The sequence below is a fragment of the Salmo salar genome, chromosome 22 (genome assembly GCF_965601325.2).
Source record: "Salmo salar chromosome 22, fSalSal1, whole genome shotgun sequence".
Lineage (NCBI taxonomy): Eukaryota > Metazoa > Chordata > Actinopteri > Salmoniformes > Salmonidae > Salmo > Salmo salar.
In genome coordinates, this window is record NC_138312.1 from 40,261,098 (window position 1) to 40,285,518 (window position 24,421).

Here is a 24,421-nt window from a genome sequence, read left to right on the forward strand (position 1 = left end):
ATTTATTTAATTTCACCTTTACTTAACTAAGAAAGTCACAATTACCATAGGATGTGGGACCAGGCTATGACATGACTTCATCACGTATCCTCTTCCTGAAACTGACTGCACTCTATCCAAATCAGTTCCATGCTTGTATTTATATTGTAAATATTGTTTTTACATTAGAACTATATCCCATGTATATCTCTGAATAATACACGCCTTGCATATGTAGGGCCAATATATCTAAATTCATTGTTTGTGTTGCTTGTGTCTCTCAAGACTAAATGCCTTGAATGAAGTGCACATCATCATAGTCATGGAAAATTAAACACATTGCATCTAATAGGCTTTGAAGCACGACGACATTCAGGGGACAGAATTCAATGCAATATTTCAACAAATAGTAGGCCTACATCTGTCTGGATGAATGGGAGGGTATTAATACTCCCTCTCTAGGGTTGGTTGTGTTCGTATGGATTGGAAAGCGATTCTTGAATATAGTGTACCACATAATCTCTTGCCTTGGAATCATTGATTGCTCGTTTCCACCAGCCTGTGGTGGCATTTTTGTGCCAAACAACATGTTATATTGTGACGAATACGATTGCAGCTCCTTGGTTCTGTTACGTAAGGGTTAAACGCATCAACGTGAAGCTGGGCAGTGAAGCTGCTTGCCGCGCCGCGTTTCGACCTTTTGCGCTAGAGTAGCATACCAGTCGCGCCGCCCTACTCCCAGACAGGAGATGGGGAAGACCCTGGTGCGGAAAACCGTGTGGATTCACAACATACTTGTTGATCTTCTCTATTAAAATAGGCGGGCGTCATCCTAGGCGGACTAAATCAGTGTATAGGAGGATTCTTATCTAACCATAAGGCGGAGGAGATCCAGAGTGCCACGGAGGTAACGCCGTTTGAAACGGAATGGGTCATAAACCGTGCCGAGAGTAGGCTAATAAACCTAATGCCGTTTCCTCCTTTTCCCTCGGATATTTCATGTTTTCAACACTGTCTCTCGCTACGGTCTGATGAGCCAACCTAAAGTTAAGGTACGCGGGACTGAGGCTTGTTCCATATATTAAAATAACAGGTCCTATTTGTTGTTCTCCTTTATAAAACAAGTATTGCTAAATGGTTATATTGCTATTGTTATCAATGTAACGTCATTATTTTTAATACGGAAATATTGGCCTGCTATATATGAATAGCATGTTAGGCTACACCAAGGATGACATTAATGGGCAACAAACACCTATTGAATGGGCAAAACGCAAAATGCAAATCAACATTGAGGAATTGTCCTTCAGAGCAGGGGAAATCGCAGGGGAATTGGTACAGCATTAAAATCCTGTATTTTTGAAGATGCACATTAGGACGTTGTGTAGCCTATACAACTCTCACATAGCCAGATCAATAGACAATTACAGATACATTTGGTTATTTCGGTTTTCAACAATGGTTGATGAATGTACAATATTGACATCCTGGAAAAAACAGGCCAGGTATAAGACGATATTTTATTTATATTTAACCTTTATTTAACTAGGCAAGTCAGTTAAGAACAAATTATTTTTTACAATGATGGCCTACCAAAAGGCAAAAGTCCCCGTGGGGGCCTGGGATTAAAAATACAAAATAAATACAATATAAATATGGGACAAAACACACATCACAACAAGAGAGACAACACAACACTACATAAAGAGAGACCTAAGGCAGCTACACTATGTGTATTAAAGTAGTCAAAAGTTTTGTATTTGGTCCCATATTCCTAGCATGCAATGATTACATCATAGCCAAGTCACCCGTGATACAAGTCAGTATTCAATTGAGGACTTTGGGAGATGACATGGAAACCTGCCACAAACGAACCTCTGATTCCAAAGGTTGCAAGTTCAAATCCAGCCTCTGATTCCAAAGGTAGCAAGTTTGAATCCTTGATAGAAAGTAATTATTTATATTTTTGTTTTATGCCTATCCAAAAACTTAACCCTTACCTTAACCATTCAGAGTTAATGCCTAACCTTAACAATTTGGAGTTGATGCCTGTACTTAACCTTAAACATTTTGAGTTCATGCCTAATGTTAACCTTAAATACTTCAACATTTGTCGCTTGGAACAACTTTGAAATTTGACATTTGAGAAACGTGGATGAACCTCTAATTCCGATGTGAGAATGTCTAATTCCGACGTGAGAATGTCTAATTCCGACGTGGTGGTACATCAACCTTGTGACTCTACAAACTTGTTGGATGCTGCTGTTTGTTTTGGTTGTGTTTCAGATAGTTTTGTGTCCAATTGAAATTATTGGTAAATATTGTATTGTGTCATTTTGGAGTCACTTTTATTGTAAATACGAATCTAATATGTTTCTAAACACTTCTAAATGAATGCGATGCTAACATGATTACAGATAGTCCTGAATGAATCGCGAATAATGATGAGTGAGAAAGTTACAGAAGCACAAAGAGCCCCAAGACATGCCAACCTCTCACCATTTAAAAAACAGGGGAGGTTAGCATTCTTTGGAGGGGGTTGATATTTATGGCTCTGTAACTTTCTCACTCATCATTATTCACAATTATTTCAGGATTATCCGTAATCATTGTATCAGGATTATCCGTAATCAAGGTAGCAGTATTATTTAAAAACCAAAGTGCTGGACTACAGAGCCAAAACAACAATAAATGTGTCACTGTCCTAATACTTTTGGAGCTCACTGTACATACTGCAGAGAGCAAATACATTGTGTAACTTCTTTGACACAACAGTATTGATGTAGGACTTGATTGTCTGGAATGGAAAATACAGTAGTCTACCACATTTTTTGTATCCTCAAGACAGAAAGGATAGGTCTACATCCTATCCATGCATGTACTGTGCATGTTAATGTGTTCTGTACAGTTGTTGAACATTGGTGCTTTGATTTTGAAACCATAATTTGAATACAAATGCATGCAAATGGTTCATTAGTGAGGGAGGGACAGAGCATGCCGCAACATCCATATTCAACAGACATTGTGGATCCTTCCCCTGGTACTGTATGGATCTGTGATCATGCCAAAGCATTCCATATACAGCAGAGCAGGCTACTGAAAGAGAGGGTGGGAAGTGATGGTTTGATTTGATTTGGGAAGTCGTTATAAACGGTGAGAGAAAACGTCTTGTCTGAGTTGTAGAGGGACACCATTAAAACACCAGATTTAGGAAAGGCCTGCCATAGTAGCTTTCAGTTGTGTCATAAGCTTACCTTATACAGTATATGTATTCAGTTCTTCGGCATGGTTAAAAATGGCCTCCTCAGTCCCAAACATCTCTAGCCTATTATTTCTTCAAGGAAAAATGGGTTTGCGTGACTACAGAGTTTTGGGTATCATGGCTCTATCACTTATGAACTGCTTTTGTAGGTGTTATAGACGGGTTGGTTGTTCAGCAACAGATGGGGAAAAACAGACGGGTTGGCTTAGATTGTTGACAACATGTAAACTATACTTAGTCTCCAATGTTTATTGAAACATAAATACATTTGCACAATGAGCACTTGTCTCTCAAATATATCATTACAGTTGATGGTTAGATAGCTAGCGAATTTGAGCCATATTAGCATAAACATAACATCAGTCAAAACAAGACATGGTATCAAGAACAAGATAAAACTAGCTGAAAGAGCCACCTACAATTTCCTATATGGCAGCTTTTTGTCATTGTTGCTAGATATCTGGCCATCCAGAATCACAACACATGGACTTCTGCCCTATTGAATCGTGTGCATCATTTTCGTGACGTTGTCAACTAACCCGTCTGTACAGCCAGGGGTGTAAAGTACTTAAGTAAAAATACTTTAAAGTACTTAAGTCGATTTTTTGGGGTATCTGTACATTAATTCACTATTTATATTTTTTCCAACTTTTACTTCACCACATTCCTAAAGAAAAGAATGTATGTTTTACTCCATACATTTTCCCTGACACTCAAAAGTACTCGTTACATTTTGAATGCTTAGCAGGACAGGAAAATGGTTCAATTCACACACTTAACAATCCCTGGTCATCCCTACTGCCTCTGATCTGGCAGACTCACTGAACACAAATGCTTCATTTGTAAAAAAAAAAAATATATATATATATATATATATATATATGTCACCTTTATTTAACCAGGTAGGCAAGTTGAGAACAAGTTCTCAAATGATGTCTGAGTGTTGGAGTGTGCCCCTGGCTATCTGTAAATGATGTCTGAGTGTTGGAGTGTGCCCCTGGCTATCTGTAAATGATGTCTGAGTGTTGGAGTGTGCCCCTGGCTATCTGTAAATGATGTCTGAAAAACAAGAACATTGTGTCATTTGGTTTGCTTAATATAAGCAATTTGAAATGATTTATACTTTTACTTTTGACACTTAAGTATATTTAAAACCAAATACTTTTAGACTTTTACACAAGTAGTATCTTACCGGGTGACTTTCACTTTTATTTGAGTAATTTCTATTAAGGTATCTTTACTTTTACTCTAGTATGACAATTGGGTATTTTTTCCACAACTGTATACAGCAACGTGAACAGTGTACCATTAAATATTTAGAAGCATGCTTATTTTCCCCAAGTGAACTCGCCCTGGCCCTGGTTCCTTTCACGCAGTCGAGTGAACAGCGCACGCTGTCGTTTCAGCACCAGTGCAGAGTGGACATCGCTCACTTGAGCCGCTGCCACGTCCCCACTCACTATTCAGAAAGAGTGTGTGGACAGGACAGCACTCTCAGTTTGAGTGTATTACCATCATCTTTCTATTCACTCTTTTGATTAGGTGATAAGCCTGTAGCATGGCTCGAGAAATGTTCTGACTATATGTCACTGTGACTGCCTGGGCTAACAGCTCTATTTTGAAATCTTGTCATTGACATTTTTCTTATTCTCAATCTCCTCTCTTTTTTCCCTCCTTCTTCCCCCAGATTCAAGGATGAAACAAAGCAAGCACAAATGTAGACTGTAACTTCTCCCCGTCCGGATCTTGCCTATTGGAACTCGGTGGAACTCTTGTTAGTTCAAAATGGAGAAATCCTCAACGGGATTGAATAAGAATGGCTCGCGATCGACCGCATCGCTACCCCCGGAACCGGCGGACATAATCCACAGCAAGTCATGCTACCGCCGGGTAAGGCTCAACGTTGGGGGTCTTCCACATGAGGTCCTCTGGCGAACATTGGATAGGTTACCACGCACCCGGTTAGGGAAACTACGAGACTGCAACACCCACGACTCACTCATGGAGGTATGTGACGACTACAATTTGGACGAGAACGAGTACTTTTTTGACCGGCACCCAGGGGCGTTCACATCCATTTTGAACTTCTACCGGACCGGTAAGCTCCACATGATGGAGGAGATGTGCGCCCTGTCGTTTAGTCAGGAGCTGGACTACTGGGGCATAGATGAGATCTACCTGGAGTCCTGCTGCCAGGCCAGGTACCACCAAAAGAAAGAACAGATGAATGAGGAGCTCAAAAGAGAGCAAGACACCTTGAACGACAGAGAGGGAGAAGAGTTCGACAACACGTGTTGTGCTGAGAAACGAAAGAAACTCTGGGACCTTCTGGAAAAGCCCAGTTCGTCTGTCGCAGCCAAGGTAACCTTTCATTCTAAAAATCATGCGGACAGTATGCCTTTAACTTGCTTATCATGACTTATTTTTATTGCTAGAATTGCTCCACGTTATAGCAGTGGAAGAGAGAGAGAGAGAGAGAGAGAGAGATACAGAGGGAGAGAGAGAGACAGAGAGAGAACTGAGTAATTAAACGTGTGTGACTATTGACTAAATTAATCAGAATTAAGCAAATCAATCAGAAAACAGTCATAGCTTCTGTGCGGTCATGATGGGTTTATTTATATTAGGGTCTTATCGGGCCTGCTGAAATACAATCACTATTCCTTTGCTGTGTTATCTCAACGTAATCCCAACCATGAGCCCCAGTAGTGATGTGATCAGGTGTAAACTGGAATGGATGAGCTCAGCCAGCACTGTTCATTACTTCTTCCTCTAAGGCCATGTCAGGAGGGCTCAGCTGGAGCTAGCTTTCTTCAATACTGCAGACATTCACGCTGCCCAGAGAGAGAGAGAAGGGGGAGAGAGAAAGAGAGAGAAGCTGAGAGGTACAGAGATGGAGAGGGAGAGACAGAGACATACAGTAGGTATAGGCATTGAGTACACACAGCAGAACACTGAATATTACCTGGAGAAGCGACCTGGGGGAGCAGAGCAAAGAGCTGTGTCTCTCACTCCCATCTGGTTCTTAGCTGGACTGGAGGGATCAAACATAATGCCCCCTCCTGCTAATGACATTTAAAGGGTTAGTAGTACTGCCTTGCTTGCAGACCTGGGTTCAAATTATATTTGAAATCTTTCAAATACTTAAGCTGTGCTTGATTAAATTTGCCTGGCACAATGGCATAGGCCCGAAAGTGCAAACCCCAGCCCATTTGGCAGGTTCAAGCTAATTAAAAGTATTTGAAAGATTCTCCCTCCACCACCCCTTCTCATGATGTGAAAAGGAGCATACACTTGTAAAGGGGTTACCATGAATTTGACAGTAGCTTACAGGCAGCTCGGTGGGAAGTAAAATTCTGTATTTCATATTAGAGTACACCTAAGGTACAGTAATATAAATGCAGTATCAAAGCAAGTACTGTGTAATGACACACAGTACAAAACCATACAATTGGCTGTATTATACTGTAAAAATGTAATAAAAAAGTAAATACTACCATAATTGGAATGAATTAATGGATAAATGAAATCCATTGAGGGGGAGGGGTTTGTATTTCACAGTATTTTCCTGTAATTACAAGAGATTGTTGCAAGCAGGTTGGCTGTTAGGTAAAGTGTTTACACATTACACTATGTTACAGTACATACAGTACCAGTCAAAAGTTTGGACACAGCTACTCTTTCCAAGGTTTTTCTTTATTTTTACTATTTTCTGCATTGTAGAATAATAGTGAAGACATCAACACTATGAAATAACACATGTGGAATAATGTAGTAACCAAAAAAGTGTTAAACAAATCAAAATATATTATATATTTGAGATTCTTCAAAGTAGCCACCCTTTGCCTTGATGACAGCTTTGCACACTCTTGGCATTCTCTCAACCAGATTCACCTGGAATGCTTTTCCAACAGTCTTGAAGGAGTTCCCACATATGCTGAGCACTTTCCTTCACTCTGCGGTCCAACTCGATGCAACATATATAGTTTCGTACAAGGCATGCCTCAACCAGATTCACCTGGAATGCTTTTCCAACAGACTTGAAGGAGTTCCCACATATGCTGAGCACTTTCCATCACTCTGCGGTCCAACTCGATGCAACATATATAGCTTCGTACAAGGCCAGAAACAACAATACCATACACCCACTAGTGGTCAAAAGGTTTTTTGCGCGCCAAAGATATGGTACGGTACTGTATTCTGTATGTTGGAATTACAGTACCATTCGAAATACAGCAATGTTTTGCTCCGCCCACATCATTTCCCCACAATGCTTTAGAATTTACAGTTTGCTGCAGTAAAACATTTCAGAGTATTTTACTGTGATAATACCCCAAATTAGCACACACTGCTTATTTGTTCGACCTATAGCTGTTCTTGCCTTGTCACGGAAATAGAATTAGAGCAGGAGTCGATGTCAGCTGCTGAAGCTTTATAGGAAGTAGCTACGCTACTGTAAAAGTGAGAGCTGTCAGTACTTTACAAACAGGCTGTGGAGTAGATGAGATCAGTGAGTATAGTGTATCAGCGTAATGACTCGTTCACATAGGCATCAAGGAGATGCAAAATCAATGTTTATCAGGTTAACTTGAGGTTATGTTGTAGTGCTACTGTAAGATTGTAAGTAGGTTGATCTTATACCGTTCTGTCTTAGTTATTCTGACATTGGCAATTGACCATTCTTCAATCACATCTCTTCAATTAATAAGTCAATGGAGAAACTTCAGGCTGGTCAAATTCCTTACCTAATTAGACATTATTGATATCTTATAAGCTATTGATATTAGAAGTATTGAAATCTCTATCATGAGGGTTAGATTTTTTTTACACCAGTACTTCCATCGAAGGCAAGCTGACTGTGTAGTTAACAACCCATTGACGTAATGTCTTGATGTAATGCCTGGCTGCAGCACTTTCGGTCAGATAGCCGTTTGGCCATACTGTAAATGTATGTCACTCCTCGGAGTCTCTGGAGACTTGTAATGTGTGTGCCAGGAAAAACGGCAGCATCTACACAATATGTGGGAGTGTTTATCAATTCCTAATTAGTTTAAAAGGACAAATTAAAACCACAAAACTACTAAAAGCATTAATACAGCTGATGCATTTCTCCTACCAACCTTGTTTCAGTTGGCAAACTGTGTACACTGTGGGCAAATGACTAAAATGTAAAAAAAAAATGTTGAGTTGAGTCTCACCAGCACCTTAAGCCCCAAGCCCTTCTGCTTGACTTCACCTGTGTCCCTGTGAACGTACCACTCTCCTTGGCTAATGGTGTGATCATCGAACTCACACACACACACACACACACACACACACACACACACACACACACACACACACACACACACACACAGTATTGTACAGCTAACCTTGTGGGGACACACAATTTAGTCCCATTCAAAATCCTATTTTCCCTAACCCCTAAACCTAACCCTATCCCGTACTCTTACCCTAACCCTAACCTTAACCGAAAAACCTAACCCTAAACCTAACCCTAGCTCCTAACCCTAACCTTAAAACTAACATTAGCTCCTAACCCCTTAATGTAATTTGGTTAGAATAACACTAATTCTAACCTTAACCCTAAACCCCCTAGAAATAGCATTTGACCTTGTGGGGACTAACAAAATGTTCCCAGTTGGTCAAATTTTTGTTTGTTTACTATTCTTGTGGGGGCTTACAAGAATAAACACGTCCACACACACACAATAACCCATCAACAGATGGTCACCTGGCAACAAGATTCTTTTATAATCTTTATAAAAGGGGTAGTCACAGAACGTCAGTTTGTGTGTGTGTGTGTTTGTGTGCATGTGTGCGAGTTTGAGTGTGGGTATACTGTATCTATGTTTGTGTGTGTGTGTGAGAGAGAGAGAGAGAGAGAGACAGAGAGAGACAAAGAGACAGAGAGATTGAGAGAGAGCGTCACACATCATTCTGACTCTTGCATTACTTAGTTAGCCCATGCCAGTGGCTGCTGGCCAAGCACTAAGATGTGTAATTACATTTTTAATTGAGTTTTAAACATTAATGCACAAGAGACCTTCAGTACTCTTCACTTACTGTAAGCACGTGTCCCCAGTCAGTACACAAGAGAGAAATTGAAAACATTGATGCTATGTATGTCTGTGCCTGACTTACCTTGTCCCTCCTTTAACATCTCTCCCTTCTTATTATTTTCTTTTCCTATCACTCTCTCTCTCTCTCTTTGACTCTCTCTGAGTGAATGATTTTGGCATGAAGTGAACATTTACTCGGTCTTGATAATATGAATAACCATGGAGGGAATATGTTCTCCCTCTCTCTCTCCCTCTCTCTCTCCCTCGCCTCCTCTCCCTCTCCCCTGGCCACAGGCAAGTCTGCCTCAGTCTCAAATCAGATTTGGGTCTATGGCCATACTACACAATGAGATTGTGCCTGACCGCAGGCGTATCAGTGTCTGCTCCCAGCCTAGACCTGGCTTTTTTTCACATTCACTTCTGTTAACCTAACAAACCTTACCATGGCCCGGCAATGTCAATAAACCATATAATTTAGTGGGATGGAGTAATGCATTCAGTGGAACAGAGCAATACATGTGATGGTTTGGTTCAAATTGCTGTAAGCCTTAGAGAGTTATGTTCCATGCTGTGACTACACAGATCTCTGGAGGACTGATATGTAGTCTGACTCATAGCTGTTATCTGATAATGACATGTAGTTATGGTTGGCTGTGTGTGCTGCTGAGATGTGACTTGTCTGATTGGTCACTCCTTGTTACATTTAAGGTCATTTGTGCCTCCATCCTAGGAGGGGGACGTAGAGCCCCTGACTGTTTCTGTCACTGACTGTCACCGTCTCAATCCAATACTGACCTATCCCCAACTTGATTGTGTAAGTTTAAGGTATCATAATACGCTTTCTCAATACTCATTAACCTTATTGTATGCTTTTTTTTCGCTAACTGTAGGGCAATGATGAAATGAACTGTCTCTGAAAGCTACCCTCTGACACACTAAATTGGAACTGATGTTAAGTTGAGAAATAGAATTAAATATCTAGATGAGTTTGGCTCCAGGGAAGTGTTCAGAGCAAACATAACTAACAAAGACAGAAGGAATAATAGTGGCACTTTTGCTTTGTTTTGTCCCTGTCCAACTGAGCAGTGGGGAATTACAAATTACAGCGCTGTCAACAGGCATTGTGCGGCAGACGTCCAGGCAACAAATTCCAATTATGCCTTTCTCGTGTTATACTTTAGATGACAAATTAAAGCTGTTTGTCTTTATTCCCACTCATAAACCCGACGGACATCTGGCCTGACACCAAGCTGTGAGTCGGGTGTGTGTGTGTGAATTTATGGCTGCTGGACAGTGGCTGGAAAGGGAAGTATAAATAATCACTTATCACGGTGCTCCCAGCCTGATCTCCTGCCTCTCTGCCTTCCAAGGGGTTAGTGCAGTCCACAGATACAGGCCCCTAACATTTGTGCAGGGGGAAGATTGAGTGGCCAAGCAATTGCTGCTGCTTTCGTGGCAGACGGGCGGTCTTGGCGGTCTCTCCCCTCATGGCATTTTTCCATCAACAGCAGAGCAAGTGGTCTATAAGGGCAATGTCCCCTTGAATCAGGGTTAGAATCAGGGGCTTCATCCCAAATGGCAGGCTATTCCTTATTTAGCACTATATAGTGAATAAGGTGCCATGTGGGAGGAAGCCAGAGGCTGAGAAAGTGCATCCCAACTCCTGAAAGTCAATAGTGACTGGTCAGATCCAAAGACTTGAACCGTTCCTAAGACCTTATTTTAAAAGCCATATCACCCTTTTCCTTTAAGTAACTCTTAGGGTATCATGTACAGATATTTTACCAAGTCTTATAGGGTAACATGTACAGACCTTTTAACAAGTCTTATATTAAGGAATCATGTACAGACCTTTTACCAGGTCTTATATTAGGGTATCATGTAACGAGTACAGAGTTTATATTAACATCAGATTCCTGTAAGCTATTGATTGCTTGATGCTGCATCAAACCTGAATAACGAGTTGCACTGTCACGGCTCACTAGAGTGATGGGGGTGAAGTCAGGCGCAGGAGACCACATATACGGAGTAGGGTGTTTATTTTCCTAATTCCACACAAAATCCAAATGTGAAAAAATAAACAAGGAAAACCCGTACCAGACAAAAATAACAATGTCCACCTAAAGCGGTTGGAGCGCAGTCCCATAACAGAAATCACGTCCTCTACAAAAATACTGTAGAAAACTAAAACACCCCACATAAACACCACGAAAAGCAACAAACGAACAATCCCGCACAAAAACCTAAACAGCAAGACTAAATACCCCACTAATTACCTAACTCAAAACAGGTGTAACACAAAACCAAACTAAAAGGAAAAGAGGATCGGTGGCAGCTAGTAGGCTGGCGACAACGACCGCCGAGCGCTGCCCGAACAGGGAGAGGAGCCACCTTCGGTAGACTTTGTGACATGCACACAGTGCATTTGGCCTCGCCAACGTTCTTCTCATCTTTGTCCACTATAATATTAAAACTTGTCCCTGAGGACAGTCGCCTTGTCGGCTTAACTATAGTCTTTCTTTAACTTTTGGCAGGCAGGCAGGCTCAGGGCAGGCAGAAAAGGTCAAAACCGGATTAACTAGAAAACAGGAACAATCGAGAGACAGGAACAGAGGTCAAAACACTGGTAGGCTTGATGAAACAAAACAAACTGGCAACAGACAAACAGAGAACACAGGTATAAATACACAGGGGATAATGTGGAAGATGGGCAACATCTGGAGGAGGGTGGAGACAATCACAAAGCCAGGTGAATCAGATCAGGGTGTGACAGTTTTACTTAAATGAAAAATAACATCTTCGCAATCAACGTTAGTCTAGGCCAAGGCTCCTTTTTCTCACTCCCTCTCCTCAGCAGCAGACACAAATGAGGTGAGCAGCTGGAACCAGTTTCAGCTGGACATAAGCTATATGGTTTTATGGAGTTGCAATTGGCTGACACAGATAAAAAGCTGGCGCAGTTCTCATCACACAAACAGTAAATTAACAGAGGACAGGTCCAATCAGTAAATTAATTTGAACTGCACATACCCGATACTTGTGGCAATTATATCAGACCCGATCTTGATCCAAGACAAAAGTCCAAATTTAGGACCCAGACCTCAGAATCTCAGATCTGTTGGACCCATGAAGACCTCTGAGAGCGGGGAGAGGGAGGTGGGAGAGAGAGGTGTAGAGGGAGTAGAGAGAGTGTAGAGGGAGTAGAGAGAGTAGGGAGTAGAGAGGGACCAGAGTGTAGAAGGTGTAGAGAGAGTATTGAGTATACGGTGGAGTAGAGGGAGTAGAGAGTGTAGAGTGAGTAGAGAGTGGGGTAAGGAGGAGGTGGTGAATATGAACTTACTAGCCACATCTTGTCCATTATTCAGAGTGGATCTGTCGTGTTGTGCAGTGAGCGATGAGCAACCAGGCATCACCATTAGCACAACTGCCTGAGAGAGAACAGGGAGCCCAGCCTGGCTAAGCGGAGAGGAGAGAGAGAGAGACTGAGAAAGACTGAGCTGCACTTCCTGCCAAATGTACAGGAAGACCACATTACGAATACATATTTCCCACAGACTCACAACGAAATTGAAAACGAATCAAACCATATCTGTTAGGCAAAATACCTCAATGTGCAATCCCTGCAGCAATATTTGTGGCCTGTAGTCATAAGAGGGCAACCAGTGGAGCACAATCAACATTGTAAATACCACCAATATGTATATTTATCTTCCCCTACTTTTCTTACCATTTGTACTAAATCCCTGTACATGACTGATAATATAGTATAATACTTTTAATGTCTATCGTTTTGAAACGTGAGATGTTTACTGTTAATCTCTAATAGTGTTTTTGTTGATGTTGTGTCTTGCCACTTTAGTTTGTTTATGTCACTTGCTTTGGCCATATAAACACATCAAATCAAAGTTTGTCACATGCGCCAAATACGACAGGACCTTATAGTGAAATGATTACTTACAAGTAGGGATGCACCGATGACATTTTTGGCCGATACCAATATCCAATATTTTCCTTGCCAAAAAAAAAAAAAAACAATACCTAAAATGTGCGGCCTTTTAAGCATTCTGGTACAGTTAAATAGTTGAAACGCACACACTGTCACAAGCTTCGTCTTCAGATGAGGAGTAAGAAATATCAGACCAATACGCAGCATGGTAAGTGTCCATATTTATATTTTTATTTAATCGTGACCACTAAACAAAAGAAGATACCGAACGACAGTCCTGTAAGGTACTACGACTATACAAAGAAACAAACACAAGAGAAAATAACCCCACTTAAATATGGCCTCCAATTAGAAGCAACGACAACCAGCTGCTTCTAATTGGAGGTCGTTCCCAAAACTAACATAGAAATAGACAAACTAGAAAACCCACATAGAAATAGAAAACATAGAACATAAACCAAAAACCCCGAAACACACACACCCCTGCCACGTCCTGACCAACTACAATAACAAAATGACCCCTTTACTGGTCAGGACGTGACACACACTGACCAAAAAGTTATTTTGTTGACATTTACGTATGTCCCCTTTACCAGTAAAACATAATCAATACCTATTTCTTTCACTTACTTGCTGTGCTGTTTCGTTGTTCATTTGTTCAGTCTCAACCAGGACTTCATCATACATGTCAATCAGTGAAGTTTCATCTCTGTCTGTCCGTGGCCTCTCTTCCTCAGTGCGCACTGTCACTGTGTCCATTTCCATCTTGTCCAGCTGTGTCTGTAACATTTCACGTAAACCCTGTTTCTTGTCTGCATCGAAGTAGCGGTTCTTGTACCTAGCATGGAGCATGGTGGCGACACAGTCGAGGCTCAGAGAGAACTGTAGTAGAGTACTTTTCCAAGTTAACCCGACGGTCTGTGTTGGCATTTTTGTTGAGCAGGTGTTTCAATGCCATGACAGGGTATCACGTCTGCTGCAGACGCAGTTGAGCTTATTTCTCGAGTCAGCTGCTTCAATGGAGCTAGGAGTGTTCATGTTTCCAAGTTTCAAACATGTTCTGAAATGCCATTGAAATGGCAGCAGCGGTATGAGAACCAGTACATTCTTGAGCATGCAATACACCTTTCCTCAGTACAAAATCCTCGTCTACCCACTATGTTGTCAGACTCATAATGCTCATGGGGCTGACATTGCTGGTCCAAATGTCAGTCATGAAGCTAATAGCAGTGACGCTCATGGATTTGAGTTTCAACAATGCTGTGTAACTCCGGTAGGGCAACATCTGAAAAATAGCGCCTACTGGGTAGTGTGTACAGGTGCTCGACAAGTCGGCGAAAGCCAATATCATCCTCGACAGAGAAAGGTTGATTGTCAAGGGCAATGAATTCCATTATCTTAGAGTTAATGGATTTCGCCTTTGAGTTGTCTCACTGAAATGTTCTTACTCTTTCAAATGGCTGCTCGACTTGTTGATTCTAGATCCACACAGCAGACATTGTGGGCTAGGTTTGGAATTGTAATGATAATCTGAAAGAGGGGACCAAGATGCAGCGTGGTAAGTGGTCATAATTTATTATAATGAAACACTTTAAATAAAACAAGAAAATGAAAGCCAACAGTTCTGCCAGGTGAACACACAAGACAGGAAACAACTACCCACAAAACCCCAAAGGAAAACAGGCTGCCTAAGTATGGCTCCCAATCAGCGACAACGATGTACAGCTGTCCCTGATTGAGAGCCATACCAGGCCAAAACAAAGAAATACAAAAACATAGAAAAAAGGACATAGAATGCCCACCCAAATCACACCCTGACCAAACCTAAATAGAGACATAAAAAGGCTCTCTCAGGTCAGGGCTTGACAGGAATGCTGTGTTGCATGTGTATCGCTATATTTTTCGTGGCGTCATATGTCATCTACCTACTTTATATAGATATGCTTTGACATGGGTTTTGCACAACGACGTTAAACTAGACATCGGGCCAATGCCGATGTTGCATTTTTAGCTAATTTTGGCCGATTCCGATATGCTTACTGATATATTGTGCATCCCTACTTACAAGACATTAACCAACAATGCAATTCAAGAAATAGAGTCAATGTAGATAGTCGGGGTGGCCATTTGATTAGTTGTTTATCAGTCTTATGGCTTGGGGGTAGAAGCTCTTAACCCCTGTGCGGCCTCGGGACGGACATCCAGCGAAAAATCATATCGCCATTATCATAACAAAATATTATCATTTTTTTTTTTCTTTTTTTTTTCAAATTATATCGTTTTATAGATACACCTCTCCTGAATCGAACCACGTTGTCCGATTTCAAAAAGGCTTTACAGCAAAAGCAAAACATTAGATTATGTTAGAGGAGTATATCGTAAAAGTAGCCACATAGCCATTTTCCGACCAACCACATGCATCACAAATAACCAAAAAACAGCTAAATGCAGCACTAACCTTTGACAATCTTCATCAGATGACACACCTAGGACATCATGTTACACAATACATGCATTCTTTTGTTCGATAAAGTTCATATTTATATATAAAAACAGCATTTTACATCGGTGCGTAACGTTGACTAACTATTTTCCCTCAAATGCATCCGATGAAACAGAGCTACAATTTACTAAATTACTATTCGAAAACATTTTTAAAATGTAATATTGTTATTCTAAGATTTATAGAGGAATATCTCTTGAAAGCACCTGTAATGCCAGATTTAAAATGAACTTTACTGGGTAATCATACTTTGCGATGAAAGGGGATGCGATACTCTGAAAAATAGGCTAACGTTACAGGTCAGCGCCATCTTGGAACAATCGCATATCACATCTAGTCTTGTATACTATTGTCAATAATCCCTTACCTTTGGTTGTCTTCATCAGAAAGCACTTCCAGGAATCCCAGGTCCACAACAAATGTATTTTCGTTTGAAAAAATTACTCCTTTATGTTCCAAGAGCTTGTTCTTGTTAGCGCGTCTGAAGGCTGATCCAAAATGCTCCGTTGGCCGCGGGACAGCCATTTCGAGAAAATGCATTTTTTTCCCATTTAGGTTCGTTCAAGCACGTCAAACGTTGTATAACATAAATCTTCAGGGCGTTTTTCAACAAGAGAGCCAATAAGATTCGAGGGGGACGATTGCATTGTGTTTCAAAACGTTTCGAAAGGGGAGGGTAACCAGGGGCGCCGGCGTCATAATGGTGATGGCCCTCTCCATGTGACCACGTTCCACAGCGTCTCATTCATTCAGTTTTAACAGTAGGAGACTCAAACCACTTTGTAAAGACTAGGGACATCTAGTGGAAGCAATAGGAAGTGCTCAATGAACCATAGCTCACGGTGTGATTAATAGGCAACGTGATGAAGTTGAGTTCGCAATTCAGAATTCCACTTCCTGTTTCGATCTGTCTCGGGGTTTTGACTGCCATATGAGTTCTGTTATACTCACAGACACCATTCAAACAGTTTTAGAAACTTTAGGGTGTTTTCTATCCACAAGTATTAATTATATGCATATCCTAGCTTCTGAGTTTGAGTAGTAGGCCGTTTAAAATGGGCACACATTTTTTTCAAAATGCGCTGTGGCGCCCCCTATCCTAGGCGACCGTCAAGAGGTTAAGGAGCCTTTTGGTCCTAGACTTGGCGCTCCGGTACCGCTTGCCGTGCGGTAGCAGAGAGAACAATCTATAACTTGGGTGACTGGAGTCTTTGACAATTTTTGGCCTTCCCCTGACACCGCCTAGTATATAAATCCTGGATGTCAGGAACCAAGTGATGTACTGGGCCGTACTCACTACCCTCTACAGCGCCTTGTGATCAGATGCTGAGCAGTTGCCATACCAGATGGTGATGCATCCGGTCAGGATGCTCTCCATGGTGCAGCTGTAGAACTTTTTGAGGATCTGGGGACCCATGCCAAATCTTTTCAGTCTCCTGAGGGGGAAAATGTGTTGTCGTGCCCTCTTCACAACTGTCTTGGTGTATTTGGACCATGATAGTTTGTTGGTGATGTGGACTCCAAGGAACTTGAAACTCTCGACCCGCTCCACTTCAGTCCCGTAGATGTTAATGGGGCCTGTTCGGCCCCAGCCACTAGGAGTGCCGCTTCTGGATGAGCATTTTCTTGTTTGCTTATGGCCTTATACAGCTCATTGAGTGTGGTCTTAGTGCCAGCCTCAGTTTGTGGTGGTAAATAGACAGCTACGAATAATATAGATGAGAAGTCTCTTCACGGAGACATGGCTAGCTGGGGACATCCTGTCTGAGTCCATACAGCCAACCAGATTTTCAGTGCATCGTGCCGACAGGAACAAACATCTCTCGGGTAAGAAGAAGGGCGGGGGTGTATGTTTCAAGATTAACGACTCATGTTGTAATGGTAACAACATACAAGAACTCAAGTCCTTTTGTTCACCTGACCTAGAATTCCTCACAATCAAATGCCGACCTTATTATCTCCCAAGAGAACTCTCCTTGGTTATCGTCACAGCCGTGTATATCCCCTCGCAAGCGGATACCAAGACGGTACTCAAGGAACTTCGCTTGACTTTATGCAAACTGGAAACCATATTTCCTGAGGCTGCAGTTATTGTAGCTGGAATTTTAATCTGAGACCAAGGCTACCTACAGTAAATTCTGTCAGCGTATCGATTGCAGTACATGAGCGAATAACACACTCGACCACTGCTACTCTAACTTCCGCGTTGCATACAAAGCCCTCCCCCACTCTCCTTTTGGAAAATCTGACCATGAGTCCATTTTGTTGCTCCCCTCCTATAGGCAGAACCTAACACAGGAAGCGCCCGTGCTTATGTCTATCCAACGCTGCTCTGACCAATCGGATTCCACACTTCAAGATTGCTTCGATCACGTAGACTGGGATGTGTTCCGGGTAGCCTCAGACAGTAACATTGACGTATACGCTGACTCGGTGAGCGAGTTTATAAGGATGTGTATTGGAGATGTTGTACCCACTGTGACTATTAAAACCTTCCCTAACCAGAAACCGTGGACTGATGGCAGCATTTGCGCAATAATGAAAGCACGTACCACCAATCATGGCAATGCGACTGGAAACATGACCGAATACAAACAGTGTAGTTATTCCCTCCATAAGGCAATCAAACAAGCAAGTGTCAGTATAGAGACAAAGTGGAGTTGCAGTTCAGTGGCTCAAACACGAGACGTATGCGGCAGGGTCTACTGACAATCACGGATTACAAAAAGAAAACCATTCATCAACGTCTTGCTCCCAGACAAATTAAACAACTTCTTTGCGCGCTTTGAGGACAATATAGTGCCACCGACACGACCCGCTACCAAAGACTGTGGGCTCTCCTTCTCCGTGGCCAACGTGAGTAAAACATTTAAACGAGTTAACCCTTGCAAGGCTGCCGGCCCAGACGGCATCTTTAGCTGCGTCCTCAGAGCATGCACAGACCAGTTGGCTGGTGTGTTTACGGACATATTCAATCAATCCCTATCCCAATCTGCTGTCCCCACATGCTTCAAGATGGCCACCATTGTTCCTGTTCCCAGGAAAGCTAAGGTAACTGAACTAAATGACTATCGCCCCTTAGCACTCACTTCTGTCATCATGAAGTGCTTTGAGAGACAAGTCAAGGATCATATCACCTCCACCCTACCTGTTACCCTAGACCCACTCCACTTTGCTTACCGCGCCAATAGGTCCACAGACGATGCAATCGCCATCACCCTGCACACTGCCCTATCCCATCTGGACAAGAGGAATATCTATGTAAGAATGCTGTTCATTGACTACAGCTCAGCATTAAACACCATAGTACCATCCAAACTCATCATCAAGCTTGAGACCCTGGGTCTTGACCCCGCCCTGTGCAACTGGGTCCTGGACTTCCTGACAGGCTGCCCCCAGGTGTTGAGAGTAGGAAACAACCACTTCGCTGATCCTCAACACTGGGTCCCCACAATTAGGCGTGCTCAGCCCCCTCCTGTACTCTCTGTTCACCCACTGCATGGCCATGCATGCCTCCAACTCAATCATCAAGTTTGCAGACAACACTACAGTGGTAGGCTTGATTACCAACCATGATGAGACAGCCTACAGGGAGGAGGTGAGGGCCCTCGGAGTGTGGTGTCAGGAAAACAACCTCTCACTCAATGTTAGCAAAACAAAAGAGATGATCGTGGACTTCAGGAAACAGCAGAGGGAGCACCACCCTATCCACATCGACGGGACAGCAGTGGAGAAGGTGGAACGTTTTAAATTCCTCGGTGTACAAATCACCGACAAAGTGAAATGCTCCACCCACTCAGACAGTGTGGTGAAGATGGCGCAACAGCGATGTCACAGAAAGACAAAAAATATCATCAAGGACAATAACCACCCAAGCCACTGCCTGTTCACCCCGCTTCCATACAGATGGCAAGGTCAGTACAGGTACATCAAAGCTGGGACAGAGCGATTGAAGCTGTTTTTCAATCTCAAGGCCATCAGATTGTTAAACAGTCACCACTAGCACAGAGAGGAAGCTGCCTACCTACAGACTTGATATTATTGGCCACTTTAATAAATTGGACACTAGTCACTTTAATAATGCCACTTTAACAATGTTTACATATCTCTACTCATCTCATATGTACGTATATACTGTATACTGTATCCTTCACTATCTATCCTTTACTATCTATTGCATCTTAGCCGCTCAGTCACTGCTCATCCATATATTTTATACTTATTTATTCTCATCCCATTCCTTTGCTAGATTGTGTGTATTATGTTTTGTTGTGGAATTGTTAGATATTACCTGTTAGATACTGCTGCACTGTCGGATCTAGAAGCATAAGCATTTCGCTACACTCACAATAACGTCTGCTAACCATGTGTATGTGACCAATAAAATGTCATTTGATTTGGTAGATAGTGTGGTCTACAGCTTATCATGAGGTATTCTACCTCAGGTGAGCAATACCTTGAGACTTCTTTAATATTAGACATCACGCACCAGTAGTTATTTACAAATAGACACACACCCCCGACCCTTGTCTTACCAGATGTAGCTGCTCTTTCCTACCGAAACACGGAGATGCCAGCTCTATATTATCCGTGTCGTCGTTCAGCCAAATCTCTGTGAAAGTTTTTAGTGTCCCGTTGGTAGGAATGTCTTAATCGTAGATTGTCCAGTTTGTTTTCCAATGATTACACGTTGGCCAATAATACGGAGTGTAGTGGTGGTTTACCTTCGCGTCAGTGAATTCTTACAAGGCATCCCGCCCTCCTCCCCCTTTTTCTCCGTCTTTTCTTCACGCTGATGACAGAGATTTGGGCCTTGTCTTGACAAAGCAGTATATCCTTCGCGTCAGACTCATTAAAGAAAAAATCTTTGTCCAGTTCAAGGTGAGTAATCGCTGTTCTGATGTCCAGAAGCTCTTTTAGGTCATAAGAGATGGTAGCAACAACATTACATACAAAATGAGTTACAAACAATGTGAAAAAACTAACAAAATGTTTCCCATGCCAATAAAGCCCCATTGATTTGAAGTGTGTGTGTGAGAGAGAGAGAGAGAGAGAGAGAGAGAGAGAGAGACACAAAGCAAGAAAGAGAGACAGAAAGGATTAAAGAAAGGCAGACAGGCACTGAATTAGAGTGAGAGAGATGGTGAGTAAGAGGATGGATGAAGTTACTTAATACGGCTGGATTTCTCTTGGTTCCTCATGTGTACCACTGAATTCCATGACACAGGCATTTTCCTCTACTACAAGCTATTTATTAGATATTCTTAGATCAATCAATGTACTATAAGCTTATTGTCGCATAATTATAAATTATTATACTATAGATTATGTAGCAGTATTATACTGTACTTTTCATGTAATCCTCCTGTAGCCTGAGGATAAAGACACTCTCCCATTTTGACTCCTGTTTGTGTGCCTCTTCCTCCCGATTCAGCCAATACTTGGCGCGAACTCGGGACCTCTGCCTTGATAGCGCACGTGACCGCCCTCCTGAAGTGTCTTACCAGTCAGCGCTACGCGAAATGCTAGCTATTTGCTGGCGCAAGTGGGGACACTAGGCTGAGAAATACAGTGCATTCGGATAGTATTCAGACACTTGTATTTGGGGAGTTTCTCCCATTCTTCTTTGCAGATCATCTCAAGCTCTGTCATGTAGGATGGGGAGTGTTGCTGCACAGCTATTTTCAGGTCTCTCCAGAGATGTTCGAATGGGTTCAAGTCCGGGCTCAAGCTGGGCCAGACATTCAGAGACTTGTCCCGAAGCCACTCCATTTTCTTGGTTGTGTGCTTAGGGTTGTTGTCCTGTTGGAAGGTAAACCTTCGCCCCAGTCTGAAATTCTGAGTGCTCTGGAGCAGGTTTTCATCAAGGATCTCTCTGTACTTTGCTCTGTTCATCTTTCCCTCTATCCTGACTAGTGTCCCAGTCCCTGTCGCTTAAAAACATCCCCACAGCATGATGTTGCCACCACCATGCTTCACTGTAGGGGTGGTGCCAGGTTTCCTCCAGATGTGACGCTTGGCATTCAGGCCAAAGGTTTCATTCTTGGTTTCATCAGACCAGAGAATCTTGTTTCTCAGGGTCTGATATTCCTTTAGGTGCCTTTTGGCAAACTCCAAGTGGGCTGTCGTGCCTTTTACTGAGGAGTGGCTTCCATCTGGCCATTCTACCATAAAGGCCTGATCGGTGGAGTGGTACAGAGATGGTTGCCCTTCTGGAAGGTTCTCCCATCTCCACAGAGTAGCTCTGTCAGAGTGACCATCGAGTTCTTGGTCACCTCCCTGACCAAGGCCCTTCTCCCCCGATTCCTCAGTTTGGCCGAGCGGCCAGCTCTAGGAAGAGTCTTTGTGGTTCCAAACTTCTTCCATTTAAGAATAATGGAGGCCGCTGTGTTCTTGGGGACCTTCAATGCTACAGACATTTTTTGGTACCCTTCCCCAGATCTGTGCCTCGACACAATCCTGTCTCGGAGCTCTACGGACAATTCCTTCGACCTCATGGCTTGGTTTTTGCTCTGACATTGCACTGTCAACTGTGGGACCTTATATAGACAGGTGTGTGCCTTTCCAAATGATGTCCAATCATTTGCATTTACCACAGGTGGACTCCATTGAAGTTGTAGAAACATCTCAAGGATGATCAATGGAAACAGGATGCAGCTGAGCTCAATTTCGAGTCTTATAGCAAAGGGTCTGAATACTTATGTAAATAAGGTTTTTAGGTATTTCTATTATACATCTGCAAAAAATTCTAAAAACCTGTTTTCGCTTTGTCGTTATGGGGTATTGTGTGTAGATTGATGAGGAAACATTTTTTTTAAATGAATTTTACAGTATGGCTTAAACGTAACAAAATGTGTAAAAGGTCAAGGGGTCTGAATACTTTCCGAATGCACTGTAAGATTCACACATACCTGTGTGTGTGTGTGTGTGTGTGTGTGTGTGTGTGTGTGTGTGTGTGTGTGTGTGTGTGTGTGTGTGTGTGTGTGTGTGTGTTGCACTGAAGTATAAGAGTGAACAGGGAGTATACTGTGCCTTCAGAACGTTTTCACATCCCTTGACTTTTTCCACATTTTGTTCTGTCACAAATTGGGATTACAATGGATTGAATTGTCTCTTTTTTTCAAAGATCTTCTCAAAATACTCAAAATATATTGTAATTGTTTTTAAAGATGAATAGAAAATACATCTTTACATATTTTGATTATATAAGTATTAAACCCTGAGTCAACACATGTTAGAATCACATTTGGCAGCTGTGTCTTTTTGGGTACGTTTTTAAGAGCTTTGCACACCTGGGCACAAACCCACTGTCGCTGGACCAGACAGGACTGGCAAAAAGTGCTCTTCACTGACGAGTCGCGGTTTTGTCTCACCAGGGGTGATGGTCGGATTGGCGTTTATCGTCGAAGGAATGAGCGTTACACCGAGGCCTGTACTCTGGAGCGGGATCGATTTGGAGGTGGAGTGTCCGTCATGGTCTGGGGGCGGTTTGTCACAGCATCATCGGACTGAGCTTGTTGTCATTGCAGGCAATCTCAACGCTGTGCGTTATAGGGAAGACATCCTCCTCCCTCATGTGTTACCCTTCCTGGAGGCTCATCCTGACATGATCCTCCAGCATGACAATGCCACCAGCCATACTGCTCATTCTGTGCATGATTTCCTGCGGGACAGGAATGTCAGTGTTCTACCATGGCCAGCGAAGAGCCCGGATCTCAATCCCATTGAGCACGTCTGGGACCTGTTGGACTGGAGGGTGAGGGTTAGGGCCATTCCCCCCAGAAATGTCCAGGAACTTGCAGGTGCTTTGGTGGAAGAGTGGGGTAACATCTCACAGCAAGAACTGGCAAATCTGGTGCAGTCCATGAGGAGGAGATGCACTGCTGTACTTAATGCAGCTGGTGGCCACACCAGATACTGACTGTTACTTTTGATTTTGACCCCCCCCCCCCTTGTTCAGAGACACATTATTCAATTTCTGTTAGTCACATGTCTGTGGAACTTGTTCAGTTTATGTCTCAGTTGTTGAATCTTCTTATGTTCATACAAATATTTACAAATGTTAAGTTTGCTGAAAATAAACGCAGTTGACAGTGAGAGGACATTTCTTTTTTTGCTGAGTTTAGGACAAAACACACATCACGACAAGAGAGACACCATAACACTACATGAAGAGAGACCTAAGACAACAACAGCATGGCAGCAACACATGAAAACACAGCATGGTAGCAACACAACATGGTTGAAACACAACATGGTAGCAGCACAAAACATGGTACAAACATTATTGGGCACAGACAACAGCACAAATGGAAGGAAGATAGAGACAATATTACATCACGCGAAGCAGCCACAACTGTCAGTAAGCGTGTCCATGATTGAGTCTTTGAATGAAGAGATGGAGATAAAACCGTCCAGTTTGACTGTTTTTTGCAGCTTATTCCAGTCGCTAGCTGCAGCGAACTGAAAAGAGGAGCAACCCAGGGATCTGTGTGACTGGCAGAACCGGTGTTGTATGTGGAGGATGAGGGCTGCAGTAGGTATCTCAGATATGGGGGAGTGAGGCCTAAGAGGGTTATATAAATAAGCATCAACCAGTTGGTCTTGCAACAGGTATACAGAGATGACCAGTTTACAGAGTAGTATAGAATGCAGTGATGTGTCCTATA

The 24,421-nt window shown here is 42.5% G+C and overlaps 1 protein-coding gene across 1 annotated transcript in view; it reads left to right on the forward strand.

Moving 5' to 3' along the window:
• The first annotated feature begins 678 nt into the window (after positions 1-678).
• Positions 679-24,421, forward strand: part of LOC106583532 (potassium voltage-gated channel subfamily B member 1) — a 70,897-nt gene continuing 47,154 nt past the window's right edge. The window contains exons 1-2 of the mRNA XM_014167832.3: positions 679-1,031; positions 4,929-5,602. Of these exons, the coding sequence (XP_014023307.1) occupies positions 5,027-5,602 (576 nt within the window). The 5' untranslated portion in view covers positions 679-1,031; positions 4,929-5,026. The remainder of the gene's footprint in view (positions 1,032-4,928; positions 5,603-24,421) is intronic.